General features: G+C 45.1%; 1 protein-coding gene across 6 annotated transcripts in view; it reads right to left on the reverse strand.

Moving 5' to 3' along the window:
- DOCK3 (dedicator of cytokinesis 3) overlaps positions 1–14,749 on the reverse strand; it is a 268,621-nt gene extending 253,872 nt beyond the window's left edge. For all 6 annotated transcript variants that reach the window (XM_036030272.1, XM_036030271.1, XM_036030269.1 and 3 more), the window contains exon 1: positions 14,378–14,749. In XM_036030272.1, the coding sequence (XP_035886165.1) occupies positions 14,378–14,414 (37 nt within the window). In that variant the 5' untranslated portion in view covers positions 14,415–14,749. The remainder of the gene's footprint in view (positions 1–14,377) is intronic.
- Positions 14,750–23,594: the final 8,845 nt, after the last annotated feature.

The raw sequence follows: 23,594 nt of genomic DNA on the forward strand, positions 1-23,594 counted from the left end.
TTAATATTGGTACAATGACAATACTACCCAACAATCTAATGCAATCCCTATCAAAATCCCAATGTCATTTTATTTTGCAGAAATAGAAAAATGTATCCTATAATTCACATGGAACATCAAGGAACCCCAAAAAAGCCAAACAATCTTGAAAAAAAAAACAAAGTTGAAAGACTCACACTTCCTAACTTCAAAACCTACTACAAAGCTACAATAATCAAAGCAGTGTAATAATGGCATAAAGCCAGACATATACACCAATGGAACAGAAAAGAGAACTCAGAAATAAGCACTCACATATATGGTCAAATGATTTTCAAACAAAGGTGCCAAGAACATCCCATGGGAAAGGACAGTCTCTTCAACAAATGGCGCTGGGAAAACTGGATGCCCACATACAAAAGAATGAAGCTGGACCCTTACCTCATACCATATATAAAAATTAACTCAAAATGGATTAAACACCTAAGTGTAAAAGCTAAAACTATAAAACTCTTAGAAGAAACCAGAAGAAAAGCTTCGTGATGGATCTGACCATGATTTCTTGGATATGACACCAAAATCACAGGCAACGAAAGAAAACATAAACACAGTAGCGCCTCCTTATCTGTGGCTTCCCTTTCCATGGTTTCAGTTACCCACCACCAACCATGATCCAAAAATACTAAATGAAAAATTCCAGAATTAACAATTCAAGTTTTAAACTATAAGCCATTCTAAGTAGCGTGATGAAATCTCACACCATCCCACTCTATCCCACCCAAAAGGTGAGTCATCCTTTTGTCCAGTGTCCCCACGTGGCATGTGCTACCCACCTGTAGTCACTCAGCAGCCCTCTCAGTTATCAGATCAGCTGTCACAGTGCTGCAGTGGTTCTGTTCAAGTAACCCTTATTTTACTTAACAATGGCCCCAAAGTGCAAGAGTGGTGATGCTGGCATAATGCACAAAGTGCTTCCTTTAAATGAAAAAGTATGTACAGGAAAAAAAAAAATAGTGTACATAGGATCTGGTACTAACGGTGGTTTCAGGCATCCACTAGTTGTCTTGGAGCACACCCCCCAAGGATCAGAGCGAGACTACTATAAATGAGACTTCATCAAAATTAAAAACTTTTAGATATCAAAGAACACTACAATGAAGTGAAAAGGCAAACCATGAAATGGAAGGAAACACTTGAAAACCATGTATTTTTAGGGATTAACATCCAGAATATATTAAGAACTACTCAACACAACTTAATGAGGAAAAATGTCTATTAAAAATGGGTAAAATACTTAAATAAACATTTCTCCAAAGAAGACATACAAATGGCAAATAACTACATGAAAAAATGCTCAATACCACTAATTATTAGGGAAAGCAAGTCAAACCAGAACAAGATACTACTTCACATCCATTTGGATGGCTATTATAAACACATTTTTTAAAACAGAAACTAAGTATTGGCAAAGATGTAGAAAAATTGAAATTCTTGTGCATTGCTGGTGGGAACACAAAATGGTACAGGCATGATGGAAAGCAGTATGGCAGTTACTCAAAAAAAAAAACTAGACATAAAATTACCATATGATCATTCTATTCCTAGGTATATACCCAAAGGATCTGAAAATACGAGTCCAATCCTAGATATTGTGATATATACCCAAGAGATTGAAAATACAGACACAAACAGATATTCATAGCAACTTTATTCACAAGAGTTAAAAGGTAGAAACAACTCAAGTGTACATCAAAAGATGAATGGCTAAATAAATGTGATACACATATATGATGGAATATTATGCACTCACAAAAATAAATTAAATTCTGATATGCGCTACAACATGGATCAGCCTTGAAAACACCATACTCAGTAACATAAGCCAGAAAGAAAAGGACAAATGTTGTATGGTTCCATTTATAAGAAGTATACAGAATAGTCAAATTCATGGAGATAGTGTGCAAGACAGAGGTTACCAGGAGCTGGAAGGAGCAGTAAAGAGTGGGATGAAAAAAATATTCTGGAAATAAATAGTAGTGATGCTTATACAACAATCTGAATGTAGTTAGTGCCACTGAATTGTACACTTAAAATGCATAAAATGTACATAAAATATGTCAAACAAATTTGGAGGACTCAAACTTCCTAACTTCAAAACCTACTACAAAGCTACAATAATCAAAACAGAGTAATAATGGCATAAAGCCAGACATATACACCAATGGAACAGAAAAGAGAACTCAGAAATAAGCACTCACATATATGGTCAAATGATTTTCAAACAAAGGTGCTAAGTACATTCCCATGGGAATGACTGTCCAAGGGAAAGGACAGTCATTTATGGTAAAATGTACATAAAATGTATATAAAATAAACAATTTTTAAATATTGAGGTGAAAAATTAACCAATTAAAACAGGTTACTCTACATATCCAACATAGAAATCTGAGACAGCAAATGAATAAAAACAAGTGTTTTGTGGAACAACCACAGTATCAGTACCTACAGTCCTATAAAACTGTCTCATTAGAACTTAAATATTTCATTATATCTAAACATATCAAAAGATTTTCTTTTCAAAAGAATATCTGTAATGCTATATGCACCCCTAAGTGTTTCTTCCCTTTCCCATACCAAAAAGTAAAACAAAACCCCCTCCTTCCCGGCTTTCCTCGGGACCGCAAGATGGCTGCAACAGTGCCAGATGTCATGTCTGTGTGCACCCACCTGGAAAGGACACTGCCCTCTGCACAGAACAACTCTGTGGCGGGCTCTGTCACTCCCAGAACACGGCCTTTGTTCCCAAACAGGCATTCCTACAGAGCCAAGCCTTGACCATGAGTCAGTTAAGTTCTTTTAACAGGACTAGGTCTATCATAAAGGCACTGAATCTCACTTCAAAGGAAAGGAAAGGAGCCACTTTCATTTTTCACACAAATGATTATCCAGTTTCCCTGGAACAAGTTCAGCTGAGGTCTAGCTTATAAATGTGTGGCTGAAGAGAGGAGCAAACACAAGTGAGTGGCTGGCAAATGGGAAAAAGAAAAGGATGATAGCTGAAGTACCGATAGCTACAGAGAAAAGAAATGTGGAGACAGGAAGAATACACTGACAATGAGTCAGAGTCCCCAAAATTCCGAGAGCATCACAGTAAAAGAAGAACAGGAACAAACAGAAGAACCACTAACTGGAAGGAGTGATTTTCCAAGGGATTTCAGTGAGGAAGCAAACAAGTATTGCTGTATTAGCATCATAATTACTTGTTTGTTTTAACGGTATCAAGCATCGGAGGGTTCAGTTAAACAACTGATGCCCAAAAAGTTGAACTGGCAGGGGGGACACTTTATCTCTATAATGCTTGGGGATTTATTTCTCTGCAGTATGTATCAATTTTGAATTTTTAGAAAATCCAAACATGTGGAGGAAGTAATGCCCTATGCTGACAAGGGTGCAATAAAACAAGTACCCTCTGTCCTGGTAACAATGAATTTCAAACAACTAACTGCTCAGAAGTAGATTAGGTAAATTACAGTACATCCATATTATAGAACAGCAGTCATTAAAACAATGAACATTCCAGACATAAGAAAATGTCCACAGTATAAAAGATTTAAAATAAAAGATTGTAGGACAATATATATGGTATGGTCCTACATTTACTAAATGCCGACTTAAATGTACATACAGAAAAAAGACTGGAAATATATATGTTGGGAGGGGTTATGTCTGAGTAACAAAAATAAAATACAATTTATTACTTTTTAAGTATTTTTCTATATTTACCAACATTTCTACAATGAATCTGTATATTATGTAATCAGAAAGAAAATGTTACACAAAAAAAGAAAAAGTGCAAATGTATTTAATATATTGAATTCACAATACAGGAAACAATACAATAAATTATATTTTAGAAAAATTCCAAGAACAAAAAAAAGAATTTTTTCTTGGTGCTTCTAAAGGTTTACCTTGAGCTCCCTGGAAAAGTCAACTCATCCAAAACACAGCTTCCCCGAAGATGTCAAATGAAAGACGTCCTGTTGGGGTAAGTTCAAATTGCATCTCTATCACCTGCTGCAAGACTTCTGAATCACTGCTGAGGTAACTGGAACACCAGGTGAGACGGATTCACATTGGATTCCTGAGGCACCCACCCAAAATAGGTCACCTGAACTCAGCAATAAACCTTCCTAACGGTCTTAAGAAAGAGGAAAGCCAAGGGGAAAAAAAGTGTGTTCACGATGTCACAAGTTTCTAACCACCAAATACTATTAGATGTACAGCATGCCTTTTAAAATACTATTAGGATTAGCAGAGCAAAATAAAACTCTTCACTACGTTGGATTCCTAATTAAGCATTTACTGATTACTCACTATGTGATAGGTCCTAGGGTCACAAACCTGAAGACGAAGTTCCAGGTCCTGGGGAAGCTCAATCCCCTGAGGCAAAGAGATGCAATTAAGCATGATCTAAAAGGACAAGTGCCAAACTAGACGTTGGCCCAGCTGCGGCAGGTGTAGGAAGCAGCGCTTATTAACATACCGCAGACTGGAGAAGGCATCGAAAGAGATGACATCTGAGATGTTTAAGCTGGCATTCCCCAGGCAGAGAAAGGTAGTCACTGCACGCCTGGCATACTCTAGCGACCTGAGCGAGCCAACAAAGGTAGGAAGTTCTAGGCCTGTCTGGAACAGGGTGAGCTGTCCAGCACACCCCAGTGCAGGGAATATGAGGAGGATATCAGCAACAAAACTCAGAAAAAGTTTGGTGCCACCCTCCCTCCAGTACATGAAGATGAAAATAGACTTAATCTTTTTGATGCTAAAATTTCTTTGTTACTCCCCTCACTTAAAGTAAGGCCACACAGACCACTCAGAAGCATCCTTCCTCCTTGGCTATAGACCACAGTCTGGCCAGCAGCCCAGGTTAACCCCAAAACTACCAGGTTCACAAAGGTAGCCTAGCTGCCACTGTCATGAAATCTTCATCAAGTCATCCAGATAATTTGCATTCAGAACAAGACATAGCATTCTTTAAACACACACACACACACACACACACACACACACAGCTGAATCTACTTGTTTATACACTGGAAACTAGTCTAAATAATAAATTTTTTTCTGATACTTTTCAACATTTTTATCAGCCACTTGGAAAAGACAGGTTTATCAATTGTATAGATAAAGGTTCAAAAAAAGGTAGTACTATGTGAGATCAAAAACTCAAGCTTGAAAAAAACTTCAGAGGTTATACTGGTAAGCCAGACACATCTAGTGCCCTCCCCAACTTAAGACCAACAGAGGTAAGCCAAATATACTCCCCCTCTTTTATAAGGCCACCATAATCCTGATCCCAAAACTTGGCAAGGGTAACATACACACACAAAAGAAAACTACAGAGCAGTATCTCTGATGAACATAGATGCAAAAATCTTACTTGAAGTACTAATAATTGAATACAACAATACATTTAAAAAATACACCACAATCAAGTAGGGTTCATTCCAGTGGCACAGGATGGTTCAACATATGCAAATCAGTGTGATATATCATATTAACAAAACAATGGACAAAAATCCTATAATCTTATCAACAGATACTGAGAAAAGCCTTTGATTAGATACAACATCCATTTATGATTAACACACTAATCAATAAAACAGGTACAGAAGGAAAGTACCTCAACCTCATAAAGGCCATAGATAACACACCCTCAGCTAGCATCATACCCAACGGTGGAAAACTGAGAGCTTTCCAAGATCAGGAACAAGACAAAGACGTGCACTCGCACCACCCTTACTCAACACAGTTCTGGAAGTCCCAGTCAGAACAATCAGGCAAGGGAGAAAAATAAAAGGCATCCCAAGTGGGAGTGAAGAAGTAAAAGTGTCACCTTTTGCAGATGACATGATTCTATATATAGAAAACCCTAAAGACTCCACCAAAAAGAACTATTAAAAACAGTAAACAAATACAGTAAAGTTGCAGGGTACAAAATCCATATACAAAAATCCACTGCTTTCCTATATAGTAACAATGAAACTCCAGAAAAAGAAATTTAAAAAAAATTCCTTTTGCAATTGGAACAAAAAGAATAAAATACCTGGGAATAAACGTAACAAAGGATGTGAAGGACCTATATACTGAAAACTACAAAGCATTATTAAGAGACTGAAAAAGACACAATGAAATGAAAATATATTCCATGTACACAGATTGAAAGAATCAAGGTTTTTTAAATGGCCATATCACCCAAAGCGATATACAAATTTAATGTAATCCCCATCAAAACCACAATTTTTTAAAGAAATAAAACAAAAAAAGTCATCAGATTTGTATGGAACCAAAAAAGACCCCAAATGGCCAAAGCAATTCTGTGAAAAAAAGAATGAAGCCAAAGGTATCACCCATCTGACTTCAAATTATACTACAGAGCTACAACAATCAAAACAGCATGGTATTTGCAGAAAAACACACACACAGACCAATGGAACAGAACTGAAAGCCCAGAAATAAAACATGTATATGGACAAATAATTTTTGACAAAAGAACCAAAAACACGGTAGTGGAAAAAAGAAAGCCTCTTCAATAAATCGTGCTGGGAAAACTGGAAAGCCACATGCAAAAGAATGAAACTAGATTACGGTTTGTCCACATGCACAAAAATTAACTCAAAATGGAATGAAGACCTAAATATAAGACCTGAAACAATAAATTACAGAAGAAAACACAGGTACTAAACTTATGAACCTTGGTCTTAGAGAACACTTTATGAATTTGACCCCAAGACAAGGGAAGTAAAGGCAAAAATAAATGAATGGGGCTACATCAACCTAAAAAACTTCTGCACAGCAAAAGTAACTGCTGACAAACCAAAAAGGCAATGAACTGAATGGGAGATATTTGCAAACAACAGCTCCAAAAAGGGGTTAACATCCAAAATATATAAAGAACTCATAAGCTCAATACCAAACAACCCAATTAAAAAATAGGCAGAGGATCTGAACAGACAGCTCTCCCAAGAAGAGAAACAAGTGGCCAACAGATACATGAAAAGATGTTCAACTTCACTAGCTATTAGGGAAATGCAAATCGAAACTACAGTGAGCCCTGGCTGGGTTGCTCGGTTTATTGGAGCATCATCCTGTATACCAAAAAACTGCAGGTTCGATCCCCAGTTGGGCTACATATGGGAGGCAACTAATCCATGTTTCTTCTCACATCAATGTCTCTCTCCTTCCCCCTTCCTCTTTCTCTAAAACCAATAAACATATCCTCAGGTGAGAGTTTAAAAGAAAAACTACAATGAGGTACTACCTCATACTTGTTAGAATGGCCATTACCAACAAGACAGGCAACCACAAGTGCTGGAGAGGCTGTGGAGAGAAGGGGACCCTCACTCACTGCTGGTGGGAATGTAAACGGGTGCAGTCACCATGGAAAACAGTATGGTGATTCCTCAAAAAATTAAGAATAGAGCTACTGAAAAACCTCAAAAACATGTATTCACAAAGATACATGCAGCCCTATGTTCACTGCAGCATCATTCACGATGGCCAAGATATGGAAACAACCAACGTGTCCTTGGATGGCGGACAGGATACAGAAAATGTGGCCCACACATGCTGTGGAATACTGCTCAGCCATAGGAAAAGATGAAACACTACCATCTGCAACAACATGGATGGACCTCAAGACTATTATGCTAAGCAAAATAAAGCATCCAGAACAAGCTAAGAACCATAGGATTTTAATCATATATGGAACATAAAACTGAAACTCACAGACTCAGACAAGAGAGAAGGGGATGGGGATTAGTAAAGGGTAAAGGGGGCCAAATATCTGGTGACACAAGATAATTTGACTTTGGCTGGTAGGCACACAATGTGCTACTTAGTTCTGGGGCATTAAACTTTACCTCGAAGATCCCCCTACAATTCTAAAATTGTATGAATCACTAAACGGCTATGATCAAATTACTTACATGCAGACACAGAACAGAAACTTACACAAAATGACAGGGAGTCTGTTCTACTCAGTAAGGAAGAATGTTCTCATCACAGCTGTAAGACTCACTGTCCCAAAAAGCGATGAGGGCACTGTAGCTAAATGTACTCAAATGGAGGCCACATGCACATATGTTTAAGGCATGATACTAAGTCTACGGTGTAAAATTCTGCATTTATCATACACTAATTCTTCCATTAATTTTGGTTCTCACTCATCAATCAGCAAGAGCTCATGAATGAATTTTTGAGAGAGAAACAGATGGAAGCAGGATGCTGGGATGATATTCCATTGTAGATGAGCAGGAAAACAGGAAGCTTCTGAATGGCATTTCCCAACATAGTAATTATCTTTACTAGAGAATCCTAAAGGTGACATAGCAAATCAATTGCAAGTACCTGGGCCACAGCTGAAATAATTTGGTAATGTATTTATAAAATTTTTTAAGTTCCCAGAGCCTTTATGTGAAAAAGATCTTGCTTTTCCACAGAAAATGTGTCAGGAGGGTTTATGCCAAAGTCTTGAGAGCATAATCATGAACACATTTGTTCATTACAGTAAAAGCATAACATTGGATTGAAAACGTTAATATAGCATATCCAATAATGCTTACGCATTGGGAATAATTTCAGATCGAATGAGATGTCTTTATAATAAAGAATAAAGACACAAAAATTTTTAAAAGAATAAAAATACAAACTATTAAAATTAAAATTCAGCACCACTGTAAAAATGTGGTATGAATATAAAGTACTTTCAACCTCATTGACCCTCTTCTGAGACTGTCGAGCTTCAGAGTGTGCCTGAAAATGCTGGTAAAATGGTCTCATGTTTACCATTTAACTTAATGTTTCCACAGCACATTCTCTTAAGACACTGCATGATAAAATGAACGACAATGTTTGAACAGTCTGTAGAATACGGTTGCATACTGCCTTCTCTGTTAAAATGTTCGTAACTTCCAGTTGATGGTTTCCTGTCTGCTTTATGGAATGACAGGCTGAAACAAAGACCTCCTGGTCTGGGACGGCACTCAACAAATGATTGCTAAATTCGACTCCTGTCCTCCCCACCAACAATGTCTTTAAAACAGGGCAACAGTGCCTAGCGTATTTCTCAAGGCTGCTTAAGTACCTGCCTTCTGACATGCCACGACCTAAATCTGTACTCATTATCAATACAAATCATTACATTCAGAATTACAACACTAAATGCCTATGCAGGTTTATAAAAATGTTTAATACAGGACTAAAATTCCTTGTGGAGGGAGGGGGGTGGATGGTGGTGCATGAGGGCGAAAGGGGGATAAATGGTAACAGAAAAATACAATAAAAAATAAACTTATTAAAACAAAATACTTTTAAATTTTTAAAAAAGAAGTAAAATTCCTTAATGATAACTATCCAGTTTATTGAAAACTCTGTGGAGAATGCCTTATCTTTTGAACCAGAGACATACACTACTGAAAAACTCCTTTCAAGGGGCACACCATGTAATAAAAGAAACTGGCTCAGAATCCCTAAATTCAAATCTCAACTCAGGACACACTGGCTTGAGTATCTTAGATCACAGTCACTTAACTTCCCTCAGCTCAAGTTTTCTTCTCACCCGTTTAAAAAAGAGGGGGGTGGTGACATTACGGTAAAGGCTGGAGGACAGTCATGCTGTGGAAGCTCCCTGTAAACACTGCATCACCACACATCGAGCGCATCCTCACGTGTAGAACAAAAGTAAGTCCTGGATATAGGACATCTCTCTACCCCCAGTGGATGTCTTTGCCTCTGAGAGGTAGGAGGCCCTTTCAGGGGCTTCAAAGGCTGGGGGCCTCATGGAGCAAGTAACCATGCAATACTCTCACCATATTTCACTGAGTTGTAGCCCATTTACCAAAAGACTTCGTGAACACTGGTTCTTTCAGGTCCCACAGAAACTATATAATCTGAATTTCTTTTAAAGACTCAAGGCTTTTAAAAAAAGAAAAAAACACACAGCGTTGGGTTCCTCCCCACCCCACCCCCAATCTGAAGAAAATAAAGCAAAAGGAAATCAGGTAAAAGTAAAACAGAAAATACGTATTGCTTTTTAAATTAGAATAAATAAATATGACATTACAAAGCTAAAATATAATGCATTCTGGTTGGTAATATGAAACAATTTTCAAGGTCTACTTATCGGTGATTAGGAAAGAATAAGCAAGAAATGCCCTGAATTACTTAAAAATGCACCCCATGAAGCAGAATAAACAAGATGACCTTCTGAAGCAGCTTCCACTGCTAAGAAGCCAAACTCACACGTACACATTCAAAGCTTTACTGCAGTCCTGCTTTAGAAGCTTCATTACAACAGTTTTATTCGTTGCTAGTATCTGCTGCTGCAGTTAGAGAATAGGGAAAGTATCCTCTCGGTCTCTGGTTTCCATATTTGGTGGTATGGTGCAATCAATATACGAAAAGATGTTAGACAAAAATAGCTGGAGGTTTTTCACCTAATGTACTTTAGAACAAGAGGCTTCTTAGAAAGGTAAAATAAAAGACGGAAGGACGCAAGGCTTTCCAAGCACTCACAGCCACAGAAAGGAAAGCCGACAATATCTAGGAGGAAGAGAGACATAAGGAGTCAGAATATGGAGTGAAGCGTTCAGTAAAGAGCAGCCCCTTGTAAAACTAGAAAAGAGTGAGAGAGTCGAGCGTGTCACAGAATACTGCCCACTGCCAAGAAGAAACCTAGGGGGAACAGTCCATGGTTGAAGGGCAAAAAGGGGCTGACAGCCTCCGAGACCCGGTTTCTGCATCTGTACCACGAGACAACATCAGCACAGCTCCGGGAATCGGTGCGGTGCAGCAGAAGCGAGGATCCCTGCACAACGGCTGGCTTTTCTGATCCTCCGAGACGGGCAGTTTCCTCCCCTCCTTCTAAAGGCAGCCACAGAACATCACACTGAAAGAAAGGCTTAGATACCAGCTTGTCCTAAATTAATAAATCAAGTGATTTTAAAATGCCATAACCTATACAAAATGTCTAAACTATAAAAAAAATTAAAAGGTAGTGAGACATTACTACCGCGCCTCAAAAACCTCACCAATGCCAAGCCTTACCAGTGCAACGGAAGGAACTCTTTGCACTGCTGCAGCGAGGGCTTCCTCCCTCACCAACATGCCAGCACCTCCTCCAGGTAATGGCAAGTGCATGCAAGTGTCCTCTCCTTGCTGCAAAGGGTAATGGGTCAGCGAGCGGAGACAGAAATCTGTGCTCCAAGTCGATCATAAAAATCAAAGCTGAAACTCAAAACATTTTCTTATAGGAATAACAATAATGGTTAGATTGTCAAGCCAGCAATGAAAGAAAGAACACAGCTAACATGCCACTTTTAGTTAACTATTTTTCTCATTTTATGTACAATATTTAAGCTAACTTATACTGGGTTGGCCAAAAAGTCCATTTAGTTTTTTCCATAAAAGACACCTTTTTCATTTTCACCAATAACTTTATTGATTTGGATATCCTGAGTATGTCAGCTCTCTCTTGCTATTGGCTTCTAGTGGGCAGAGGCCAGGGTGCTGCTGAACACCTTCCAACGCATCAGACAGCCCCACAGCAAAGAATTATTTGGCCAAAATGTCAACAGTTCCAAGAAACTTTGCAAACCACTTTCAACATGTTCCATCAGTCTCTATACAATACACTGCATAAATCTTTTACTGTGTTTCAGTTGCATTTTTACTTTTCTTGATATAATAAAGCATAATATGCCGAAAACGTTGCATATTTTCTTCCATCTTGAGTATTAAAATGGCTGCACAAAAATTCACCAATTTTAATAAGTTTCTTTTAATGTGCACTGACACAACAATCTACTAAAACGATTTCAAGTGAAGTTAACTAAGCGCCACTAGAGCCATAGTACAGAAAAAAAACTAAACCAACTTTTTGGCCAACCCAGTAAATTGAACTGGATTTTATGAAAAGGCCTAGGAATGTAGCTCTAACGTGCTTACAGAAAAAAAAAATGTATCCTGAGTTTTGAACAACTGGTACAAGAACTTTCAGACCATAGCTGAGGAAAGGACAGTAAAAGAAAGGGACAAGAGAAGAGAGTTGCCTTGTTTGACTTCTAGAAAAGGTAGCTAAATTATACTAAGTCACAGCCGCTAATGTCTTCAGCATAACTCTCATTTAATACACATTTAAGTCCTTCCCTGTGTCCATGATATGCCCCTCCACAGCAAGTAACAATTTTTCTAAAGCTAAACCCACAGTTCCAAGGAAATCAAGAATTTCATTCCATCTTCCTCAATAACTTGCATACCAAACCCTAGAACACTTAGATTCACATATGCCAATCTTAATTACCTTGCACTGCCTCCTTCTTAGAACACACCTGAGGAAATAGCCACCTATGTTATTACTGCTCTAAGTACTAAGGGAAAAAGAAGAAATTAACATTTATTGAGCACCTGGTAGACCCTCATTGGATTTTCACAACCCAGTAGGTAAATATTATCCCCATTTTACACATTAAGAAAATGGTGTTTGGCCCTGGCCAGGTAGCTCAGTTGGTTCGAGCATCATCCTGATACTCCAAGGTTGTGGGTTCAATCCCTGACCAGGGCATATATGAAGCTCAAGCAATGAATGCACCAATAAATGGAACAACAAATTGATGTTTTTTTCCTCTCTCCCTTCCTCTCTTTCTCTAAAAAAAAAAAACACAATAAATTTTTTCAAAAAGAAAGAAAATGATGTTCAATAACTTGCCCACACCACCAGTAAAGACAAGCCAAGACTCACAACTCTGCCAGCTCCACTAATCTAGGGTTCCTCCCCCAAAATGAAAGAAATTAGGTGCCACTGGAGTTGGCCACTTTCCCATCAATTATTAATTATTATAGTTACCCTGTTCTGAGAGCAAGTTACAGAGAAGACAGACCGACTCTTCATTTCCCGCAATGTACTCAGGGTTTAGGGAGAGCTCTAAGGGAAAGGATAGAACGTCCCCAGAGGGGAATGCCTCCTCTTGGCATCGTTTCCGATCCCGGCTCAGGACAGACCCACAGGGCTCCCCCTGTCACCTCCACCCCAGCACACGTTGGTTACTACGCCAGCACAGAACAGCTCATTAAAACTCCGCAGCAAAGTTCCCTTTCACAACAAGAATTCCTACCAGGACAGATCTCACTGCAGGTCCTTAAATCTGAGCCAGTCCCGTTTTCACACAGCTCGCCTGATGGCGTTCCTGAACGTCTGTTACCACCGCCAGTTTAAAAAGTGGTTTTGTACTGAACTGCGAACTAAATCTTGATTTAGCTGCAGTGAAAACGGGAACCAAAAATCTGTGTTTAGACAGATTACCCATCTATACTTTTCCATTACAACTTAGGGGGTGAAACACTGCACAGCCAGCCTCTCAAATCTTTCTAACTGAACAGGATGCCAGGTGACTTACAATAATGCAATGTGACTGAGCTCCTCTGCCATGTAATTGCCACAAAACACCAACACCATAAAAGTAAAACATGCAATCCCTTAAATTATTTAATACGCTTTTAAAACGTGTTAAACGGCATAAGAGGTGTTTAGCTTTTGTAGTTTAACACGTGTAACATTTAAAAAGGAGAATTCTTAAAAAGAGTAATAACAGCCTCATCTAAAAACAGGTTTGTGGTGGGAAAATAGAAACAACTGTATTCGAACATCAATAAAAAAGATAAATATTATTTATATGCCCAATTTAAAATGAAAACATTATGTTAAATAAAAACAGGTTTGTTCATTTTTTAGCAAAACCGGGACTATAATACACACTATATTTAACATCCAGACATGTCTAAAATCACTTCCCATCGTAAGGTAGTTATTTGTAATACTTAAGGCAAAACAAATTAAAACAGATGAAGCATTCTGAAGCCCAATGTCCGAAAATTTTGAATAGGGAAAATGTCAACGTTCTTAATATGTTTTTGTAATGTTCCGGACCAAAAATAAACACCGGGCTCCTCAACCCAGGTGCGGAAACTCGTTAACACTGAGGTTGGGGAGCGGAGAAAACAGATTCCCAGACTCTGGCTTCTCGGCCACAATACGGACCAGGGCCCCACACCGGCCACCGCGGGCGGCCGCCGGCCCTGCCCTGCCCTGCCCACCCCGCCCGCCCGCCGCACCTGCCGCGCCCGCGCCGCCAGCGCCCCCTGCCGCCCTCCCCGCGCCCGAGGCCCGATCCCACCCCCGCGCCCGCTGCCCCGCGCCCGCGCCGCCCCCACCCCGCGCTCAGGCCGCGCGGCCGGCGGGCGGGGGTCGCGCGGGCGCGAATCGAGGCGGGGCCGGCCCGGGGCCGAGAACGCCGGCGCGCTCCCCGGACCCCCGCCGCGGCCGGGCCGGGGCTTCACCTACCTACGCCGTATTTCTCCTCCTCCGTGGGGGTCCACATGGCCGGGCCGGGCGCGGCCCCGCGGGCTCGGCGGCCGGACGACAGCGCGGCGGGGACGGCCGCGGGCCCGGCTGTGGCGCACCGCGAGCCGAGGCGGGGGCGGTCAGGCGGCGCGGGGCAGTGGGCGGCGCATCCCTCGCAGGCCGCCCGGGATGCTGCCGCTGCCGCCGCCGCCGCCGCCGCCGCCACGTCCGGACCGCCGGGCTCCGCGGGCGGCCCACCGGTCCCGGGCGGCGCGGCCGAGGGCTCGCCACCTGCGCGTCGCGGCCGGTCCCGAGCCGCCGCTCGCTCCTCTCAGCCCCGCCGCTCCGCTGCCGGCGCCGCCGCGGTTCGGCTCGCCTCGGCGGGCTCGCTGGCCGCCCGCGCATGCGCCACTTACACCTCGGCGCGCGGGGGCTCGCGCGGCCCGGGCTCGCGCCGCCCGAGCCCGCGCGAGAGCCCACCCGCCGCCGCCGCGCGCCAGCGGAGGGAAATCCGCGAGAGGCGATTGGGCGGCCCGGGGGAGGTCCGGACTGGCCCTTCGGCCGACCCCGGGCCCCGGGAGGCAGCGGGGGATGGAGGAGGCGGGTCTGGGCAGGTGGGAAGCCCTGGAGCCCCCCGCGGCCTCCGCGTCCGTCCGCCGCCTCCCGCCAGGCACGTCGAGCTCGCCGCGGGCCCCCTCGCTGGGGAGGGCAGAGCCCAGGAGGCAGGGAATGATGCCGCTTTTAGATCCATCCATCCCAGGGTCACCCACAGCGTTGCCAAGGCTCCATCCCCGGAAAGGGCCCCCCGGGATAGGGTAGCCACGGGAGCCCCAGGTGGGGCACACTCGGGCTCCTGGCTCTTGGGGCTCTGGGAGGCCTTCTAGGCCCTTGTTTTGCTGAGTTAGCCTGTGTGGTCGACGTTTGGGGATTGAACGGTCACAGTCACCATCTGAGTATGGAAACGCTTCCTCCTTGGGATCAGGGGTTCCTGCCCTGTCGCTGCCTCTGCTGCTTCCCGGCCTCTGCCTTGCAGGACGTTCTGGGTTTCTGGCTCGGTCCCAAATCTTTCCTTTCTTTCCCTTACAATTTCGTCGTTACACCTACAAATGTCACCTGGTGACACTAGGTCAAGAAGTCATCAGAGACCAGTGTCGTCTGGCAACTGCAGGACAACTGCAGGACGTAGCCTTTCCAAGGCTGTCTGGACCACATGGTGTCCCCAGCCCTCATACCAGCAGGCCCGTCCATCTCTGTCCCTGGCACTACAAAGTCAAAACCCTGGTGTCATTCCTCACTGTTACCCTCAAGAGACCCCGACTCTGCAAAGCCCAGCTCAGTGCCTCACCTCCAGGAAACCTTCCCTGATCCTGCAGCTCGCAGACTGGATCTTTCACTCTTTCGCCTGGGCTTCCAGGTGTGCGCATTTATGTCCTGTGTCTCCCTGTGTCTCCCATAAGATGGTCAGCTCCCAAAAGGCAAGCTCCAAGTAAAAGTCAATTTTCTGGTCCCTCTGCACCCAGCCTAGCACCTGACACACACTTGTTGAGTGGGAAGCAAGACAAATACAAAAATATCTTGATAATCAACAAATCTTGTTGATTCTCCCTTCACAATGCCCTTTATGATTGGTTACTCCTCCCAGGCTAGCCTGTGCTCACCTGCCTTACAGTGGCACCCCATAATTCCTGTTATTTATGGGGGGATACATTCCAAGACCCTCAGTAGATGCCTGAAACCGGAAATAGTATCAAACCCTACGTTTTTCCAATTCTTACATACATTTTTGCTTAAAGGAAGCACTGGATGGCTTCTGTTTGGCATACCCAAATTTCCGGCATCACTGCTCTTGCACTTTGGGGCCGTCATTAAATAAAATAAATGTGACTTGAACACAAGCACTGCAGTACTGATACCAGGACAGTAGATCTGATAACCCAGGCAGCTACTAAGTAGCTAATAGGGGGATACTGTCTACAGCATGAATATGCTGGACAAAGGGATGATTCACATCCTGGGTGGAATTTCATCATACTACACAGAGCAGCGTGCAATTTAAAATTTATGAATTGTTTATTTCTGGAATTTTCCATTTACTATTTTCATACTGTGGTAGAAGGTAGATACCTAAAACTGCAGGAAGCGGAACCACGGATGAGGGGGGACTACTGGACTGCCACAGTCTCCAAGCTCCTGACCGACAGACTCCTCCTCCCGCCAGTGACGCCTGCTCACTCCTGCCCCTGGATGTTTCTGTAAATGATCGGGTTTCTCCATAGCCAGATACTTTTTCCTGTCAGTCCAAGAACATAATAAAGGAGATATCCTTGTCTATCTAACTAACTGATACCCAGGAACACAGACCCTCGTGCCCAATGGCTACCATGGAATGTGTATCATGGAACAAAGCCACATCCCACAAAGCTGCCCGGCAAGTGGGACCAAGTTGCACAGACCTTCTGAACAACCTTAAAGCTCTTATTTCATCCTCGAGTTTCACTCCATTAGCTGACGTGTGTGATGACAGTCTCAGAGCCTAAGGACAGGTTTTCCCAAAACTTCCTCTCTTGTTCCTAGTCCGAATCCATCTTAGATGGCCGTTTCCCCAGATGAAGACGGTCCCAATCTGTGACTGCACACCTCAACTCAGAGGGCACCTGATCAGTCCCAGGCTCCCACGGTCCTGCTGTTTGTGCTAAATTTAGGTTGTTTCCTTGAGCATGGCACATGTCGTGGAGGGCCGGCCTTCAGCGGGACTGTGCACCTGCTCTCCTGTGCCCATGGCATCTGTCTGCCCTGAGCGCTTCTTCAGGTGCTCAGTCCACTGAGTGGGGTGAGGCTCTCGGCCGGCTCTCACCCTCCCATACGCACCCCTCCCAGCATGCGAGCTGACCTCCAGCTTGTCTCTGAACATCAGCTCCCTGGGCGCCCTGCCCTCCCCTCCTTTCCTCTCACTCTTTCTTATGTCCTCACCACCCACCCACCCAGGTTCACTGTCTGCTCCTTCTCAGAAGCCCCAGGGACCCGCTGCACCACTGCTGTTCCCTGCGGCCCCGGGAACACCTACCCCATCTGTGCCCTCAGCCCCTCTTCCCTCTCTCTCCCTCCTCTTTGACTTCGAAGGAGGATCATCCACTCCAGACCCCTTGATTTCAATGCGATTCCTTTGACTCTCAGTCCCCAAAGGCCTGCCTTCTGACCCTGTCACCGCCCAGAAACTGCTCTCCCAGAAGTCCCCTGGGTCATCCCAGCTCCAGATATAAGCGTTGGCTATTTCCTGGCTCTGTCTGGGCCTCTGCAAACAGTATCCTTCAGCCCGTACACTCCTCTCTTGAAACATGGATCCTCCTCACCTCCCACGGGCCCGTTCTCCAGGGAAAGCTTCCCCATCATGTCCTCTCCTGTAGCACTTCCCCGCCCCGCCCTCCTCCAAGAGATCAACTGTGTCCACCTCGCACGTGGACAACTATCTGTTTCCTTCTTCAGTGGCCAAGGTTGCTCTTCATTTCGTTTGACCCCACACAGAGACCAACAGTCCTGCCACCTAACGGGAATTCAGCTCCCGTATGCCCTCGGGTGAGTGATCTGCCCGTGCGTTTCCCGAGAACATAATAATGACACAGGTTGGGGAAAAAAGAACTGAGCAGTTTGCTTCAGCCAGTCGTAAATCTGCAATTCAGAAACTTGAGTTAATTAGAGTAAATTTCCTGGGTATAAGCATATTGGCTTTAATTAAAAATTCATTGAGACATCCTATTGGGGAGCCATATAAAAGATGAGCACGGTGGAGCAATTTAAGAAACAAGAAAGTTTGCCGCTTGACCTGGCATGCCACGATTACCTTGGGGCTGAACTCGTGACCTCAGATGACAAATTGCAACTTGATGAGTGGGAAAGGCATCGAGTTTTCAGCAGGAAATGCTTTCAGATTGGTGGCCGTTTAAAACAGCCCCTAACCAAACAGATTTTGTACCTAATGCAGAGAGCACCATCTTTTTCTGCTAAATGGTTTTTCAGTTAATCAACAATTTTTTGACATAAGCAAACTCCGTGAGGATAAACCCCCCATCACCTCTGGCAAAGGAGACCGGCCCCCCTGCAAAGCTGGCTGAGAGCTACACTTTTCTCTCCTTGTTCTCTGCTGCCTGGAGAATCAGCAGCATTTAAGGAGCCAGCCAGTCTGATGACTCAGCTCATAAAACAATGTGTGGCCACAGAGATGATGTTTATTCCGGAGCATTCTGGAGGCTCTTGCTACTGAAGCGGGCAAGCAGTCGGCAAGCGACACACACGCTGCTCATTCTCCCGGGAGCCTCTGGCCTCGGTGCCAGAGCAGCACTTGTTTCCGTCCTCCCGCCCTTGACCTTGTCTGACGCTCCGTCCCAGAGGAATCGTGGGAAAACTTCAGAGAAATGCCATGGGGACAGAGGCAGGTCCAGGTGAAGTGCAGGTGACAGGGGTGACATCCTGCCCCCTCTGGATCGGGAGCTGCCTGCAGCTAGAGCTCAGGCCCACGTGCAGTCCAGGGCGGGTGTGGAGGCGGCTGCGACTCATCTCCGCCCTGCTGGGTTCCCCTAGGCGTGGGTCTGCTCTGGTTACTAAAGCATTACAGAGTGAGTTTTCTTTGTGGGAAGAGACACCCAAACCAGTATCGCTTCACCGCCACTCCTGAGGCTCCCCCAAAGCAACAACTTTTAGGAATCCTACCCTCAGGAGGCAACATTGGAACAAAGTCCAACCAGAGTAGGTTAGCCCGGAGACGGCTGACAATGTCCTGGTCCTTTCACATGAAGAGACCTAAGTGGCTAAGAGGATATTGTTAGTGTTTGCCTTTAAATTTTTTTTTTTGCATCTGAGTATCTTTGCAGTGGGGAGGGGCTAGGGAAGAGTGTGAAAAAGGGACAGATTAAGCTGTGCAATATTTCATGATTTTCCCTAAAATGACAAACTTGAGCCATCTGTTCCTATTTTATCAACCCATTCAAAATGCTACAGTGCAGATGCCTTGCAGTTAGCCAGGATCTTTCAAATGAGAAATGACCAGAGCTCCCCTGACTTCAACCTCTGGAGACCAAAGCGGCCCTTCTGGATGGGCCAAGCCATGGAGCCCCAGTGTGAAGAGCACCTGGATGCACCACAGGCTCCTCCAAGCGTCCTCCCCGCCCACTTGAGACTCTGAGCTGCCCGGAGTCACTGCCACGCCGGGTTCCTGTTGGCATCCTTGGTGCCTAGCACGCAGGAACTGACACACGGCAGGTGCTCGGTAAACATTGCTTGAATGAGTAAGTTTTCCCCAGAAATGTATACCTTTGTTCCAATGCAGTTTTTGTTGGTTTGTTGTTTGTTTCTGTCTAGGAAAATGGGAGGAGATAGATTTAATTTTAAAAAGAAGAAGACCCTGGCTGGCGTAGCTCAGTGGATTGAGTGCAGGCTGCGAACCAAAGTGTCGCAGGTTCGATTCCCAGCCAGGGTACGTGCCTGGGTTGCAGGCCATGACCCTCAGCAACCACACATTGATGTTTCTGTCTCTCTCTCTATCTCCCTCCTTTCCCTCTCTAAAAAATAAATAAATAAAATCTTTAAAGAAGAAGAAGAAGAAGACAAGATCCTCCTGACAGGAAGGGCAAGGAGATAGAAACTTGGCATTCCTTTGTTCTCCTTTCTCTTTGGAGGGAATAACTGTGCCCTTGACTTTCTGCAAGAAGTCACCAAGGAGAAATTGAAATTAAAAACCTTGGAGGGTAATTAGCAACAAAACGTTCTAATGTCAAGAAGTGAATTTTATGGGACCATATTTATAATATTAATTGGGCCTCTGCGTGGCCAAACAGTGAAATTATTGCTCCAATACAAATAGGCCCAAAAGAGAAAAACAGCCCAAAATAGCATGGATATTGCAATTCAGGACAGAGGTAATTTCTCTACACATAAAAAGCAACCAATTGCAATGCCTTCACCAATTCACTTGAGTTAAGTGCAGAACAAAGCCTGTTTTGCATAGCACCACCTACCCTGTCTCTGGGTTGCTCTGGGCCCAGGGCTAGAAAGGGAACAGAGATTGTCCCCACCACTTCACACGCTTTTAACCTTGAAGTATGGAAAATTGTAATCAATCATTCACCACGTATTTATTGAACCCTTATTATGGACCAGGTCCAGAGCAGAAAATGTCCATAGTCTTTCCTATCACAGAGTTTACCGTCTAGCTGGGGGTACCAGGGTGGCAGGGAAGAGACATTGAACCAATTATCACCCAAATGAATCTCTAATTAAAGACCTAAGTACAAGGACAGAAGAATATAGCGTACGAAGGCAGCATTCACCAAGGGGCCTGACCTAGTTTGGTAAGTCAGGGAAGGCTTCTCGGAGGAAACGATGTTTCAAGTGGAACCTGACGGTGCAGACGAATCAGCCAAGTAAAGGAGAGGAAGTGCCCTGGGCGGAGGGAGCAGCATTTGGGGAGGGAGTTCTGGTGAGAAGGGAGCCTGACGAATCCGAGATGCGAAAAGGCCAGTGTGACCAGGATGCGATGAGCGAGCGAGCAAGTAAGTGGACGGTGGGAAGAGATGTGGCTGGACTGGGGGGCAGGCCCACGTGCTGGGGCAGCAGCAGAGATGGGAGACGGGAGCAAGCCCAGGCCCCGGGACCAGGCCCTGCAAGCACATCCCGGGCTTGCTGGGGGAACATCCCAGGAAAGACCATCCCCTTGAGCTCTGGGCGCGGCTGCACCGTTGCACATTCCCCAGTTCCGCAAGCACCCAGCTAGGGCCGTGCGGAACCACTGCTCGGCCAGGAGCACTCCAGACCTCCCCTCTCTTTGAGCCAGTCCCTCCTGGATTCTCAAGATGGCACAGCTAGGCACAGGCTGCACCCTCGTCTCCCAGGCTGGGCGGGTGGGGGGAGAGCCTTTTCCTCCTGACGGAGCAAACGCTCCAGAGCCTGGAGGGTTCTGGGCCCTACTGCTTCCACTGCCACCTCAGCACCTTGCGTGTCACCCACAGCCCTGCCCAGGTTAAGGGTCTAGGGAAGGAGTAGCACCAAGCGTGCCAAGAAACACCTGGCCCTGAGTCTGATCAGGGACCACCTCCTCAAGGAACGTTCCTCCTTGGGAAACATTCAGTAGAGGATGCAAAAACAAAGTCTTTACCTTAGATGCGCACTCAGAACACGCAGGACCCTGACGTGGGAGTCCAGGACCATCCTCGCTCTGCTACCACTGAGGAAGAGCAACACCAAAAAGTGGGGAGTAGTTTGCTCTCCAGCCAGCACTGAGGGGGATGGATCGGAATTTATAACACAAAGTCATGAATTATGGAACGATCAGAGACGTCATCTTGGTCCGGAAACCTGTCACGCCAGGAGTCGTGGCGATTCTTCATGAAAACTCGATACCAGGGGGCCCTTGCTGGAACCTCAACCTGTCTGTCTGGGCTACTGCCAGCCCTTGGACTTCCTCAAGCTTTTCGTGACCTGGCAACAGCGAATAGAGCTTGAGGTCTCTGGCTTCCTATCCAGCTCCGGACACTCCCCAGCTGGGCGACCCCACGCAAGTGGCTTAACCTCTCTGACTGTGGTTTTGTCTTCTGACACGTGGGGATCACAACAACAGCTGCCACCAGGGATGCTTGTGAGGAGGGTGCCTGGGAGGCCCTCCGCACAGAGCTGGCACGGGGAAAACACACATTGCACACTGGAGCCCCGCTCCCCGCCCTCCCACTCGGAGCACTCCCCAGAAATGCTGGGTCTCCTTGCATTTGGGGAGCTGGGCTGATTGGGTCACCCCACCCAGCTGCACTGGCCTCCTGTGTCCGCTTCTCACCAGCCCCTTCTCTTTGTTCAGCACGAAAAGGCATTGATTTCCCTGAGCTATTTTTGCGATTCCTTGAGAACCACAGCATGCCACCGGTTCTCCTCCGTGACCACCGCAGCCCCTGCTCCTAGCCAGTTTTCCTGGAGCCGCGGGGTCTTCGGCCGCCAAGGCCTGGCTCTGCCTCATTTTGCTCCGGTGTAAAGGTCAAACACGAATTTCTCCCCATTATTGTACTGTCTTGTCACACAGACTCGCTCTGTTTCATGCATTAGTCACAGTCTTGCTATCAAATTAAATATTCCTCGGTGGTTATTTTTAGCGGGATCTTTTTCTAACTCTACGTGGCGCAGTGATGTGTGCGCGCCCACAGTCCTGGAATCCAGGCATTATCGGGCGGGCGGGCGGGCTCCGAGCTGTGTGAGGGCTCAGATTCCTCCAGGAGACAGCAGCCCGTGGAGCAGCGGGTCTGTGGCCCGGCCCCCTCATGGAATCCCCTGCCCGGACAAAAACCACTCACATCCCAGGCTGCTGAGGAGCTGATCCTTCATCGGTGAGTCCACTAGAGGCCTGCCGGAGGCTCCTGGCACCACCGGGAGTTAAGCAAAGCCTGCTGGTGCCGTTCCAATCACTCGTGTCCCTCGCCCCTCATTCCCAGTATCAGGTTGGCCAAAAGCCCGTTCAGTTTTTTTGGCAAAATAAAAGATACGTTCTTCATTTTCACCAATAACTTTATTGATTTGGATATTTTGAGTATGTTGGCTATCTCCCGTTATTGGCTTCTAGTGGTTAGAGGCCAGGGGTGCTGCTAAACATCTTCCAATGCATAAGACAGTCCCACAGCAAAGAATTATTTGACCAAAATGTCAATAGTGCCAGGAAACTTCGTGAACCACTTTTGACACGTTCCATCAGTCTCGGCACCTTCTCCACACACTGCACAGATCTTTTTTTGCATGTCAGTTGCATTTTTACCTTTCTTGAAATAGTAAAGCATAATACATAAAAAGTTGCATACTTCCTTCCATTTTTAATATTTAAATGGCTGCACAAAAATTCACCAATTTTGGGGGGGTTTACATGTACACTGATAAGACAGCTGTCACAATCTAACAAAATTGTTTCAAATGAAGTTAAAGACAGGTAAACACTACTAGAGCCATCGTATGGAGAAAACTAAACGAACTTTTTGGCCAACCCCATACAAGGGCACCAAGCATGATGTGCCCCATACCCTCCTGCACCCCATAAAAACCTGCGTTCAGGAAAAGGCCTGTGACCCTCCCGACTGAGGCCTGAGTGAACTACCGTGCCCACTCCCTGCTCCCCCCCAGGGTGGCCATCTGCTCCGGCCAGCCTCCATAGAGAACGGAGGCCCTCAGGACGGAACTGCGGGCTTGGCCCGGGTGGGCG

This window comes from Phyllostomus discolor, chromosome 7, assembly GCF_004126475.2.
Source record: "Phyllostomus discolor isolate MPI-MPIP mPhyDis1 chromosome 7, mPhyDis1.pri.v3, whole genome shotgun sequence".
Taxonomy (NCBI): domain Eukaryota; kingdom Metazoa; phylum Chordata; class Mammalia; order Chiroptera; family Phyllostomidae; genus Phyllostomus; species Phyllostomus discolor.